Here is a 14200-nt window from a genome sequence, read left to right on the forward strand (position 1 = left end):
AAGGGGAGAAAACTCTCCCCTCTGGATACAAGTCCTTATGGATGGAAAGACCTAAGATACTAGCCATGATGGGGAAACAGAAACCCCAAGACACCAAAAACATCCTTCTTGGGAGGATGGAGCAAAGAGGAGTTATTTATTTTCACTAATAGGGTGCTATAAGTTGAGGAATTCAAGTGGTGTCAGTCAATACCCTCTACATGTTTGCATCCTGGGGCAAAGCACTAATCATACTAATAATAATAGTTAATATTTATATAGCACTTAAGATGCATCAGCATGGTGCTAAGGGCTTTATAATTATCATCTTATTTCATCCTCATAACAAGGAGATAGGAGCTATTAGCCCCATTTTACAGATGAGTAAACTGAAGCAGAGGTTTATTGACTTGCCCAGAGTCCCACAGCTAGTAAGTATCTGAAGCTGGATTTGAACTCAGATCTTCCTGATGCCAGGCCCAGTACTCTCTCTTCTGCACCACTGTCAAGCTGTCTCTAAAAATTGTGTCAGAACTAAGACTCAAGTCTTTACAATGGAAAAAATGTTGGATTTGGAGAACTTGGGTTCAAATACCTTACCCACCATTTACTCTTGGTCTTGGTTGATATTGGGTTAAGTTCAGTTTCCTAATCTGTAAATTGGGAGGGATGTCCTAAAATAGCCTCTTAGGTTCCTTTTAATTCTAAATCTGTGTTCCTATGTTATTTATATTGCACTATACTATTTCACAGATGAGCTAAAATTTACATTTTAGGAAACTAGACCCAAGGAATAAGATTTTCTCAAAGTAAGGGAAAGCAATGACTTTACCTCTCAGTCTTCTTCAGTGCTAACCTTGTGTTCCATTTATGCTCAGAATCTGGTGTCTGATTTAAGCTGAACATGTAAAAATATTAATAGTAACAATTGTTATAGCAAAGAACTAGAAATAAAATGAGTATTCATCAATTGGCTAAAAATATGATATATGAATATCAACATAATATTATAGTGCTATAAGAAATGAAGAGACAGTTTCAGAGAAATGTAGTAAGACTTATGAATTGATGCAGAGTAAGTGAGCTGAGGCAGGAGAGTTATTTATATGGTGACCATAATACTGTAAAGAAAAACAACTTGAAAAACTTAAGAACTCTGATTAATGCAGAGATCGGTCATGGCTCTAGAAATCTCATGATGAAACATGCTTCTTATTCATGGTGGAGAAATTATAGACAATAGATAAGAGAATGAGACGTACATTTCAGTGATGACCAATACAACACAAATGTGTTTTGTTCAGCTATGCTTCTTTGTTATGGAAAACTTTTTGGGGGGAGGAGAATTAAGGGAAGGGTTTGGGGTAATTTTAAAAAGTTTATTAATTAAATATTTTAAAAATATATAGAAGTCTAAAGGGGGACCCAGAAAAACAGGGAAATGTTTTGCAATGCTAAATTTTATTCATATACATGTGTATGTGTATATATTTATATACACATACACACATATGTAATATACACTATATATTTTGTGTGTATGCACAGATTAATATATACATGTATCATATAGTGTATATATGTGTAAATATACAGGTATGTATATATACACATATATTCAATACATATATTATATAATATATATGTGTATATACTGTAATTTAATGAGATTTGAGATCTTCCCTGCCCATTAATAGACCTCACAGTAGATCCCATTAAGGAAAGTTTGCTTAGGGGAGGCTTACTTGTAGGAAGGCTTTCATACCTTTTGCTAATTTCTAATTAGGCACTGAGCCATGAGGGTTGTAATGCCTTCTGGCTCTGAGAAGTATGTATATATACTCTGAGTTGGTATTTTGCTTTGGGGCTTGCTTATGAGAAGGATCTTGTTCCATGGTTGAGATTCTAAGTGACCATTCAGAGCTCCCTGACTGCTCAGATGTAAAGGGTCCCTCAATCCAGGAATGAATGTAAAGTGTATAGTTGATTCAGTCAGTCAGAGCCCTGTCTGTTGGTCTTTATTTCTCTGCTTGTATTTACTCTATTTGTATTTTCTCTGAAGTTTAGGATGCTGACTTTTCCCCTGAAATAGTGAATGTCATTGAAAAAGATTGTTGACCCCTTAAACAGCTATATTTCCTAGTAAAGCAGGTGTAAGAACCTGTGCTAGCAGCCATCCTGGGTATGCCAGTGTGGTTGCCGAAACAGATGCACATGTATATAGATGTACATGTGTGCTTGTGTGTGTACATATGTAAAACAAGCTATATGTAGTAGATCTGTGGTTTTATAGACAATCCTCTTTTTCTTGACTTCTTTGTACATTGAATTGTTTATGTTTGTTGATGATTGTCTATTTCAAAATAACAAATTTTAAAAATTCCTTTTATTCCAAACATGGAGTCCATATGAACTGATCATAGGCTTTTAAGGCTTCCAGGAGTCTTGATCCAGGAAGTCAGTTATCGAGTAGCTTGGTTCAAGGGGAGTCATTCTAGAGCTGCTGAAACAGAACCAACTATAGAGGAAGCATGCCCACAGGCCAGCAGGTGCATAACCAGCAATTTTGTGCCCCCAGGCTAAGTCATCAGGTTGACATCCATGGTGACTGATAAGCCCTGCCAGCAGCACTCAGGGTCAAAGAGGTTGCTGATTCTCAGCTTGCTAGAAGGACCTCTTTGCTGATAATCAGGATCCTATAGAGTGGCAAAGGAATACAGTCAGGTAGGCCATTTTCCCACTAAGTTTACATTTCTGGTTGTGGAGAGAAAAATACTTTGGGGGATGGCAGGGAGGATAGTAGTGCATAAGCAAGCAAAATGCATGGATTATATAAGGTATTCATAATTAATTAAAAGTACCTACATGTTATGCAATATGGAAAGTGCAAAGATGTACCATTAGCACATTGATTTATTGAAAACAAACTCAAGGAATGTAAAATCATTTTATTAGATTGTCAGAGGAGGGGGGGGTGAAATGTGGCAGAAAAATGACCAATTTTACAGTGTCATTTATTTTAGAAAAGGAAATTAATGAGGGAAACTTCAATATCAATGAAATTACAAGAATATAATGAGCTATGTATGCATGGTCCCAGGAGGGATTTCTTTTTTAATTATTTTTTCAGATGAATTGTACTCACACTGTTTTTGATCTATGCCCCAGTCTACTCTTTTCAGAGAGTTAAAGCACATTTTACCAAATGTCAAAAAGAAGAAGAAAAAATCACAGAGGCAAAAGTGACTCTGTTTCAAGTACTCAGAACAGAAATTAAGTTTTCTTTAGATGAAAGCTGGCATTATATTGACCTTTGTGCTAAACAAACACTTGGCAAATGAAATCTGAGGATAATAATTCTTCTTGCATCATTAACTGGAACATGGAGCACTGTGTTGGGCTTCAATAATCATGATAAACAAAGAAAGCATGACACATTTGAGTCTAATGCATGTGGCTTCCTGACTTGGAGAAGTAACACTGTATGTTTGGCCAAATTAAGTAACTGAATCAGCATCCTCTCTAGGAATGTAGAATGCCACACAGCAGGAATCCTTCCTCAACCATAACCTTTCCTCTTGCCATTTCCAGCCTTGAACACATCCGCTTCCTTGGTTCCAGCCATATAATTCCAGCCATGTTCATAAATCTCCTTTTTCCCACTTTGTTTTTTTCTTCCTTCTTTCCCATATTAGAGGGCTGACTATTACATAAATTTAGGTTTGCCTAGAATGAGGTTATGTGCTGAGAAGAAAGGTTTAGTGCAAAGTGGTAGCATGGAATGGGCACTGGATTGTGCCATTAAGAAATGATGAGAGAGTTTTCAGAGAAACCTGGGAAAACTGGGAGCTGATGCAGAAAGTACTGAGCGGAACCAGAACAATTTATACATTAATGACACTGTAAACACAAGTGACTCTGAAAGACTTAATTGTGATCAAAGCCATGATGATTCCATAGGACTGATCGTGATACACGCTATCCACCTAGCGACAGAAGTCATATGATACAAGTCATAGAAAAACATGCTTTTCAGAACAAGACCAATACAATACACATTTGTTTCCCTTAGGGAAAAATAAAGAAGGAACACTGTATATGAGCCAAAAGGACCTGAATTCAAGTTCTATCTCTGACACATACTAGATATGTGACTTTAGTCAAATCATTAATTTTTCTATTCTTCAGTTTCCTCATCTATGAAATGGGGCATTTGGGCTAGATAGTCTTTATAATCCCTTCTAGACTTAGAGCTCTGATCCTATGAAGTCTGGAGTGGGAGTCAAGATTCTAATGATAGTGCTATGTATGTAAGGTGAGGCAAAACCTATGGCCTCTCAAGGCCTCTTCTCTGATCCCTGATTTGTAAAATAAAAGAGTTGGGCTACAATGGTCTGTAGGCTCCCTTTCTAGCTTTGGCTTCCTATAATTATAGTTTGGACTGGATTTTATATCTAAAAGAAGTCCTTGTGAAAATAACTTATCTACAAAATGGTCTGTCCTAGTCCACTGATGAAAAGACAGAACAAGTAGAAAGACCTAGATACGGGCAGCTTCTTCAAGATGTAATAACGCTAGCAGCAGCTTATATTTTATGTAACATTTGCTAGATATGAAGTGCTCTACATTCATTATCTCATTTACAACAACCTTCTTAGAGATAGGTAGGGAACACATGTTTATCTCCATTTCACAGATAAGAAAACTTATGCCTGGAGAAATCAATTAATTTAGGATGATCCACTTCAGACCCGAGTCCTCTTTTTTTTTTTTTTTTGCTTCAGTAAGAATAACTGAGCATTATTTATATTACACTACTATACTTTCTCCTTTATCTGAATCCCAAGAATATCAAAAGATTTAAAGTATTCTTAAAATAATAAGGTTTACAGTTGGAAGGAACCATAGAGACCATTTAATCAAGCCCTTTATTTATTTATTTGCCTTTTTTTTAGAGGCCAATTGGGGTTAAGTAACTTGCCCAAGGTTACATGGCTAGTTTTTTTGTGTGGGTGTTAAGTGTCTGAGGCCAGAACCAAACTCGGGTCCTCCTGACTCTGGGGCTGGCGCTTTACTCACTGCACCACCTAGCCTCCCTCAAACCCTTTATTTTTACATATGAGGAAACTGAGGTCCAGAAAAGTTAGATGGCTTACCCCAAGTTTGCCTCATGTCGGATCTATTTGCCCACTTGTCTTATTACCTCCATAAAGACAGGAACAGGGAAAGAGACTAGACCTATAATTTCACTGATATACAGAACTTCCTAGTGAGGATACTTTCTCTACCAATGTACACTTATACCTCTTCACCATGTAGTCTCAGAGAGTTTCCTACAGCAGAGATGTTCAATTCATGATCTGCCTAAATCAGATTAAAATATAATTGGAAAATGTTCAACACAATCAGTAAAAATACGGCATAGATAATGTCAATATTCTTCCCATAGGTATTCATTTTTATCTGAGTCTGCCATTGAGAGGATAAGTGAGTAAGTGTCAGAGGAAGGATAAGGATCCAGACATACCCTCAATGGGACAGGTAGGTGACTTAGTGAATAGAGCACTGGGCTTAGAATTAGGAAGACCTGAATTCAAATCCAGCCTCAGAAGTTTCCTAGTTGTGGGAACTTGGGCAAATCACTTAACTTCTGTTTACCACCAGAGAAGGAAATGACAAACTACACAGCATCTTTGCAAAGAAAACTCCATGGACAGAGGTCCATGGTGTGACTAAGAGTCAGACACAACTGAAATGACTGAGCAACAACAGCAATAGGGTCCTCCTAACTCAGAGGCCCCCACTAGATCACGGAATGTCCATTGCAACTGCATTTAATGCAAACCCAAACAAATGAACATGTTTTAGCTTTTGAGAAACAGTGTCACTGGCCCAGGGGGCTGTCTCCAGTCATCCTGCTCTATATCTCGCCACTAGACCAAATGGCTCCGGAGGAGAAAGTGAAGCTGGTGACTTTGCATAGCCCTCTCTCACTTCAATTCAATTCACTTGCAAGTCATGGTATTACCTTCCTGGTCTCATGGTCCTCTTCAATAATGGACAAACAAACAACAATAACGGCCCATGAAAGAGAATTGTTTGGCTTCAACTAAATGGCTACAAAACACATTTTTCCCCAGTCAAAAATATGTTCATAAATTTCTGTGTTTAGATAGCTATCACAGTCAGTTACCTCCTTCACTGTTTGAGTAAGAAAGGAATAAATATGGACAGACCAGTGCTAGCCAAAGAATCCCCTCTTGAAAGGAATCTCTAGGAAACTGGGAGCCTGAGTGAAGCTGTATCCAGAGATTGCCAGAACAAATTATTCTGTACAAAAATCAGGCAATTCAGAGGGCAGGAAGACACTCTCTTTAGTTCAGACTGAAATTTTCACTTTCCAACCATTTACAGCATATGTATACATAGTTCCTGGACACATAGGTATATAGATAGCACCAATCAGTCCATTTCAACACTAGGGAAGACTGAGGATTGGTTACCAAGTACTTTAAATCTTCTGAATTCTTATTCTAAAGTCAAACTTTGGGCACATATTGACGCCTATTGTATATCTCACTCTATTTCAGAAAAACCAGCTGAAGCAAAGTTGAACACAGTTGGAAAATAATGCCCAAAATGAGGCTCTGCATGGCTACCCATGGCAGGGTGGCAGGGGTGGTGGTTTTCCTTAACAATTTTTGTTGTCATGAACATATTTGACAGTCTACTGAAGTCTCTGAATATCTTCTCAAAATAATATTTATAAATGCAAAAATTAAATACATAGGATTACAAAGCAAATCCATTTTATTGAGAGTTATAAAAATATTTTTTAAGACAAGTTCATGATCCCAGGTCAAGAATCCCCTCTATAGGAGAACACCATTCCAGCACAATGAGAGTTCTTTAAACTTACATTTGATACAAGATGTGTTAGTTTTACATTCAGACTGAATTGGATTAAGAGAAATCAGGGACCCATAAATTCATGCTAAATTGCACAGGCAAATGAAACTGTTGTAAGAGATCCACATTAAAAGAAACATGGAGGCTTTATGAACTCAAATATAAATGAGTGGGTCATTCATGTTCCACATCTGCTCAGATCCTCTTATACAGTTTCTAGAAAGCTCAGACTATGCAGGGAATAAGATGATTGTCTGCTGAGGTCAATCTGAGAAAGATACGTGATCTCTGCTCTTAACTACAAAGACAACAACACCACAAAATATATTCTGAGACAGCAATGCCCCAGAAAGCAGAACAAGGACTAGGATTTAAACAGCTAAAATCATCCTGTTCTCTACCCTCCATGCCCATCTAGATACTGGTGCCCTTCCACTACTCCCTCAAATACCTTTAATTTTGTATACACTTGTATATATTTATATTTTGTTCCCCCTGACCAAATATAAACTACCTGAAGGCAGGGACTGTTTTATTTTTATCTTTGTATCCCCAGTGCCTCTCTCAGTACCTGGTACCATAACACAGACTTTAAAAAAATGCTGGTAGATTAGTAAATTGATAACAACCAAAAGGTTCATGATGTATCTAGAGGGCCATATTTTTTGAATCCTTGGGAAAGGTGTCTGAATAGCAAAAGAGATCCTTCTTCTCCTTCCCTATCCCTCCCTCCCAAAAGAATTCACTGAGAACCACAGAATAGATGATAGGACTACTGAAAAATTCCTCATTCAACAAAGGGAACCCAACAACCAAAATATTTATCTACCCTATAGCCTAACCAACCTTGGTCTCATCTGTTCTTAATCTACTATGAAGAAATATCACTGAACCATGTGTCAGAGAACATTTTACAGGACAAGATTTATGAGCAAATGCCTCATCTGTCCTGGGGCTTTAGACCCATTATTTAGTTCCACCACAATGTAATTCAAAAATCCTTTGACTTAAAGGTATTTTTTAAAATAACCTTTTTCCAGATTATTTATCTTTCATAGCAAGGGTTGAACTTTTCATTGCCAACTTACTTCAATGTGTTATGATTTACATAATAGCTAACTAACCTTTTGTTTTCTTTGGTTAAATAATTTAAACTTAGGGGTACTTAGCCAAAACCTAGAGCAAAGAGAGGTGGGGTATATGTCAATATAGTCAAATAGTTTGATTAAGATGTAAACATAATTAATAAAACTGGTGATGGAGATGCTTTCTTATCGCTATACCTGCAATATAAGGATTACACAAACCTCTAGTACACAAACACAGGATATTACTTATATTCAATGGGAGAAAAAAAAAGAACTGCAAACCTACTTTCATGCCTTTTTGCTTTTTGTTTTATATGAGTTCTACAAGTGACCAGAATCATGCAAGTTGCTTCCATTTGACTTAAGTTCTACACAATTATTTTTCCTATCCCACAAAGGATGATGGTACTGGATCGTCAGATGTGAAATTGTCAAATTACTGAGCATAGTTCTCCTTATTCCTAAGAAATATAGGACACTGAAAATGAGCAGGGCAGAATATATGAAAAATCATTTTCTAAGTATCCAATTTCTTTATACAACAGCATTACAATTGCCAGGACAGAAGATAACAGCAAGAGTAAACTTGTTTTCTGTGACACCGACTGCTAAGATTTAAATAACATTAACCTTTCCTTTCGAGTTAGAGAATCAAGATACAGAGAGGTGCTGAGAATGAGAATCAGTTATGTTATATACATGTTATATTCCTTGGTGGGTAGGTTTTGGAAGTTCAACATGGCGGTTAAGGTCAAATATTCTAAGGCAGACTAAATTCCACATAGAAGAGGTCACCAGAGGTCATCACAGTAAAAGTCAAATATGGACTTATGTCTTTGTTTTCCTTTCTCGATTACTAATCCTTTGCATGGAATGAAAGAAAGAAAAGAAAAAGATATTTTGCAGCACCATCAACGAAATATTTAATCATTCTTACCTATATATAGGGAAGAATCTTTCCTTCTCACGTGGTCATCGATGTAGGAGACTCCCAAAGGTTGCACAGGGGTAGCACCAATCCCCAGTAGGACCTGTGCACCAATGAGAAGCAAGTACATCATGTTGGTGGAAGTCCTATTCCTGCAGATGAGCTCCAGGTCTGGTCTCTTGTTGCTGGTGGACCCATTGGCAGCACACACATCCCGTCCTTTGGCTCCCCACCGGATTTCTCCAGCCTCATACTTATATTGATGGGTCAGGAACTCAGGCAGTGCAGAAAGCAGAGCTCCTAGGGCCATAACTATTCCACCACAGCCTATTAAACGTGGCCGGTGTCCCCTGGCTCCAAAGTAGCTCACAAAGAGGATGAGGGCCAAGTTACCAATCTCAAAACTGCTAGCAATCACACCAACGTCTGCACTCTGCAGGTTAAATCTCCGCTCTAGGGTAGTTAAGACACTGACCTGTAGAAAGAGAAAAAAGAAGTGTTGACATAAAGGAAGAATCATTGTTGCTTCATGGTTTAGTTACCTCCTTGTCTTGGCTCAACTGACTTTTTCCTATCCTTCCAAGATTTAAAGAAGGCCTAATTTGTGCAAATTGATTTAGAACAAAAATACTTAGGAAAAATTCTCATTTAACATTAAGAGGCTAAAAACTTTATAGGAGCTCACTTTTCTGGCATCACAGAATTGTGCTTTTCCCTGACATCTGTTTATTCCCAAGAGTCCACTTCCATACCTGAAGTTTCTTCTCCTCTCTCCCTTCAGTGATCACGAAGCAGTTTACATATTTCTAAATTTGGAGACATTCCTAGCTCCATTCCATTAATAGAATCTCAGACTTAAAAGACCCCCCAGAAATCTTCCAGTTCAATTAATTTTTTAAGAAGAAGCCCACCCAACAAAGTTCCTGAAAATGATGAGAAGGATGAGACTGAATATTTATAAGTAAACAGTGATTTAAAGTTTGCAAAGACTTTACACCTTCTACCACATTTGATCCTCACAACAATCCCCTGAAGTAGGTAGGTGCTTTTATTACCCCCATTTTGCAGCTCAGGAAACTAAGGGTGAAAGAAGTTAAATGAATCATTTAACCAAGGTAACATAGGTTGTCTGTGGTAAGGTCTTCCTGACTCCGGGTGGAGCATTCTATCTCCACTATACCATTTGGCTGACATTTATCTTCTATATGAAGACTTCCAGTATTAGTCACCACAGTCCTTCTGGAGTGAGCCATTCTACTTTGGGACAGCCCTAAGGAAGTTTTCCCTTATATTGTGTTGAAATCTTGGAGCTAGTTCTGTGCTCTGTCATCATACAAAACAATTCATGTCAAACATTTGAAGACATATGACAAGACCTCTACTCCCAAGTCTTTTCTTCTCTAGAATAGACATTCAATGTCTTCAATGAACTTCTATATAGCATGTGTGGAGTCCTTGGACCACTATGGTCATCTCACTTTGGATTTACTCTAGGCTTTCAATATCCTTCCTGATCACAATATTCCAAATGGAATCTGACTAGAATAAAATACAATGGGGCTATCACTTTCCTTGTTCTGGGGTCATAAAGCCTAAGTTCATGCTTGCATTTTTGGCTACTGTATCACACTGTTGACTCATGTTTGACCTTGTTATCCACAAAAATCTCCCAGTCTTTCACAATCTATCCATATCTTCCCTATCATATGATTATGTGGTTTATTTTTTAATCCACATGTAGACCTTTATATTTATTCCAACTGTATTTTAATCTTACTAAAGTTGGTGCACCATTCTAGATGAATGAAATATTTTTAAATTACAATTCAGTCATCTAATATAATTCTATTAATTATATATAAATTTATATATTATTTATATATAGCTATACATAAATAATATATGTATGTAAATGTATATATAAAAATATAAATCTAATAATACAATTCAATCATATAATCTAATATAGCAGGTGGCACTCTCAAATTTGTGATATCTGCCAATTTGAGAAACGTGTCTATGTCTTTGTACAAGTCAATAGTCATGAAGTTTGAGCTTGACATAAATAGAGTGTAGTGCATTAATCCTCATATCATCAGCATCATTATTCTTCTTCCTCTTCCCTCCTTCTTCCTCCTCCTCTTCTTTTTTTGAACAAAACTTCCATAATGCAGACTGAGCAAATTCTCACTTTGTTACACCATTGGGCTGAGCTCCCTAAGGAGGGAAGCCACAGTTACTCCCTCCTTCTGGAAAAGAGCCTGAAGCATAGGTTATGCTAAATGCCACTGAACAGAACTCCAAGGTCTGTCATTGTAAGATACTGAATCCTTGATTAATCTCTGGGTTAGTATGATACTACCAGGACACCACTATTGCTTAAAATATTAATAACTGAATTTATGTAGTACTTTAAGGTTTACAGAATATTTCACACTTTTTATCTCATTTTATTCTTCCAAACTTTGTGAGGGAAGCACTACAGGTGTTATTGTTCCCATTTTATAGATGAGAAAACTGATGGCCAAAGAGGTAAAATAATTTGCCTATTCATGCACAACTGGTGTGATCAGATACTGAATTGAGACCCAGGTCTCTCCTGACATGAAGTCTAATGCTTTTTCTGCTACACCATGCTACATTTGTGATTTCCTCTCATTTTTTCCCTCCACAAATGCACAATTTGATTGAATTTCCCCACTGATGTAATGAGATGAATGATTCCATTACTTATGTACCTTACAGATATGAAGAAGGTTTAAGTAAAGCATATGAATGTGATCTGAGTCCAATGGAATAATCACACATAGATTTACATATGTTTATGTATGTATGTGTATATGCATGTATGATGCAACATGACATAGTGACTGGAGAACTAAGAGTTGGCCTAAAAGTCAGGAAGATCTGGGTTCAAATCCCATACCTGACCCATCCAGGGTGTGTTAGGCTTGGCAAGATACTTAATTGTTAAGTGCTCCAAGTCAGCATGTCAAACTCAGATGGAAACAGGAGCCACCAGATCTTACTTCAGAATCCCTGCTGGCCACATATCTAAGAGACTTAGAAAATTATATTTTATTTTGCTTTATTAAAATTTATTTGCTTTATTTTATTTCTTTTGCTAAATATTTGCCAATTTCACTTTAATCAGGTTCTGGACACATTAGTGTTGAAGGCCATAAGGCCTCACAGTGTGTTTCACAAATCTCTTCTAAGTAATCCTCTAAGAATAAGGTGAGAAGATTATGGTGACCTGAACTGGTAGAGGAAACTTTCCCTGGGAGTTGCCTAGACCAGTGAAATCACAAGTCTAGTCCCAAGTCATGCATACATATGTGTGTGTACACACATATACACATCGTATATATTTACTATCTCTCTTCAATGAATATTTTACACATATATAATACACAAATAAATTTGTATATTGTTGACGAGTAATGGGCTAATGTTTCTTGGCCACATTTCAAAGTCACAAATTTTAACAGATGTAGTCAATCACATTAATTACCCATGTTAATACATACATACACACACACATATATATGGGTGAGTTAGACAGACAGATAGACAATAGAAAGTCAATTGGATAGACAGTACCCCACAACTAGGATATTGTATGTCTAGTGAAGAAAAAGAAAGCTTTTCTCCGAGACAGACATATATTTAATTTATGGTTTTCCATGTTTGTTTCAATTTGTGCTACCTTTTGAACTGAACCAACTGACTTTTCATTGGAGGAAAATTGTTTTTGAAATTACAGACTTTTTCCTAAGTTGGTGGTGGGGGACTGTAGGGAGCTAAGGTTGGCATACTGTCTTGATTAAAATAGATCAAGTGTTTGAAAAGGAGAATTTTTCTGATGGTTATTGGCAAATGAAATCCTAGGTTGTAACCCAAGTCATTTTATTGCTTCTATTATAATATTTTATGACAAATTCTGGAGATTCTATTTGAAATAGAACACCCTCTCCCTTTCGGCAGGTGTGCTCTAATATAAAATAACTTTCAGGTGTGTACATTTATGACATCAGATAAAAGTGATAGCTCTGGCGGTTATAAAATCTGTAGGTAAAATGGGGGAAAAGATAATCAGTCAATGGAAACAGGTGGGTAGGGGGATGGGGAAAAAGGGAAATGGAGGAGGGAAAGAGAGGGGTAGAGAGAGGGAGGGGGAGAAAGAGAGAGACAGATACAGAGAGACAGAGACAAAAAGAACATGCATCTAGCACAGGAGTCTAGTGCCTCTATTCCACATGAACTTATTGTAGCAATGAAAAAAGGGTAACTGAAACATCTGTCCTTTGTCTTATGTTTCTGCTTAGGTCCAACGACATACTTTTCCATGAAGTTGCTCTACAAATGATTAAGCTGAGCAAACACTCTGAGGAAATTCTTTATGGATTAATTAAGGGCTGAAACACTAAACTATAAAGACAGTTTTAAGAAAATGGATCAATTAAGTTTGCATGATGCAATAAAATTCACTTCTGGGTTTTATTTGATAAGGAAAGCACCAGCCACAGCCAAGATGCATGCAGAATGCAACTGTCTTACGTTAATCATGTAACCTGAGAGATTAAATAAAAGATTTTGATAAATGGAGAAAACGAAAAGAAAAAGGGAAAAAAAAGACAATGATGATCATTGGAAGTAGCTGTGAGGTTATCAGAGAAAGTTTTTCTTAAGAAATATTTAAAATATATTTTGCATGATTTCACATATATAATTGATACCATATTGCTTTTTTTCTCAGTGGGTGGGGAAGGGGCTGGAAGGAGGGAGAGAATTTGGAACTCAATCTTAAAAAATGAATGTTAGGGGTGGCTAGGTGGCACAGTGAATAGAGCATGGGCCCTGGAGTCAGGAGGACCTGAGTTCAAATCTGACCTCAAACACAGCACAAAACTAGCCATGTGACCTTGGACATGTCATTTAACCCCAAGTGCCCTACCTTTCCCCCTCCAAAAAGCAAAAAAAAAAAAGAAAGAATGTTAAAAAATAAATTAAGATGGTAAAAAAGGCTTAATGAAGAGTGACAAAGACAAAGGCAGAGAGAAGAGAAATAGTAAAGAGAGAGAGAGAGATAGGGTGGAAAGAACAAAGGATGGAAGGAAGGAATGAGAGAAGGAAAGAAAGAAAGGAAGGGAGAAAATGACTCAATTTCAATAAAAATAAAAATGCCTTAAGAACTTCCGATTATTTTCAAAGTATTTCCCACTCACCCTCCAGGATGATTCATTAATGCTTTGTCCAGGTCTACATTGGTTACACTTGCCTAGGAAATCTCTTT

General features: G+C 37.0%; 1 protein-coding gene across 2 annotated transcripts in view; it reads right to left on the minus strand.

Annotated features, from left to right (window-relative positions):
* Positions 1–14200, minus strand: part of SLCO3A1 (solute carrier organic anion transporter family member 3A1) — a 355744-nt gene that overhangs the window by 288997 nt on the left and 52547 nt on the right. For both annotated transcript variants that reach the window (XM_069098525.1, XM_069098526.1), the window contains exon 2: positions 8914–9379. In XM_069098525.1, coding sequence (XP_068954626.1) covers positions 8914–9379 — 466 coding nt within the window. The remainder of the gene's footprint in view (positions 1–8913; positions 9380–14200) is intronic.

The sequence above is a fragment of the Petaurus breviceps genome, unplaced genomic scaffold (genome assembly GCF_028583685.1).
Source record: "Petaurus breviceps papuanus isolate PSGF00001 unplaced genomic scaffold, PetGlider_PUasm1.0 37, whole genome shotgun sequence".
NCBI lineage: Eukaryota > Metazoa > Chordata > Mammalia > Diprotodontia > Petauridae > Petaurus > Petaurus breviceps.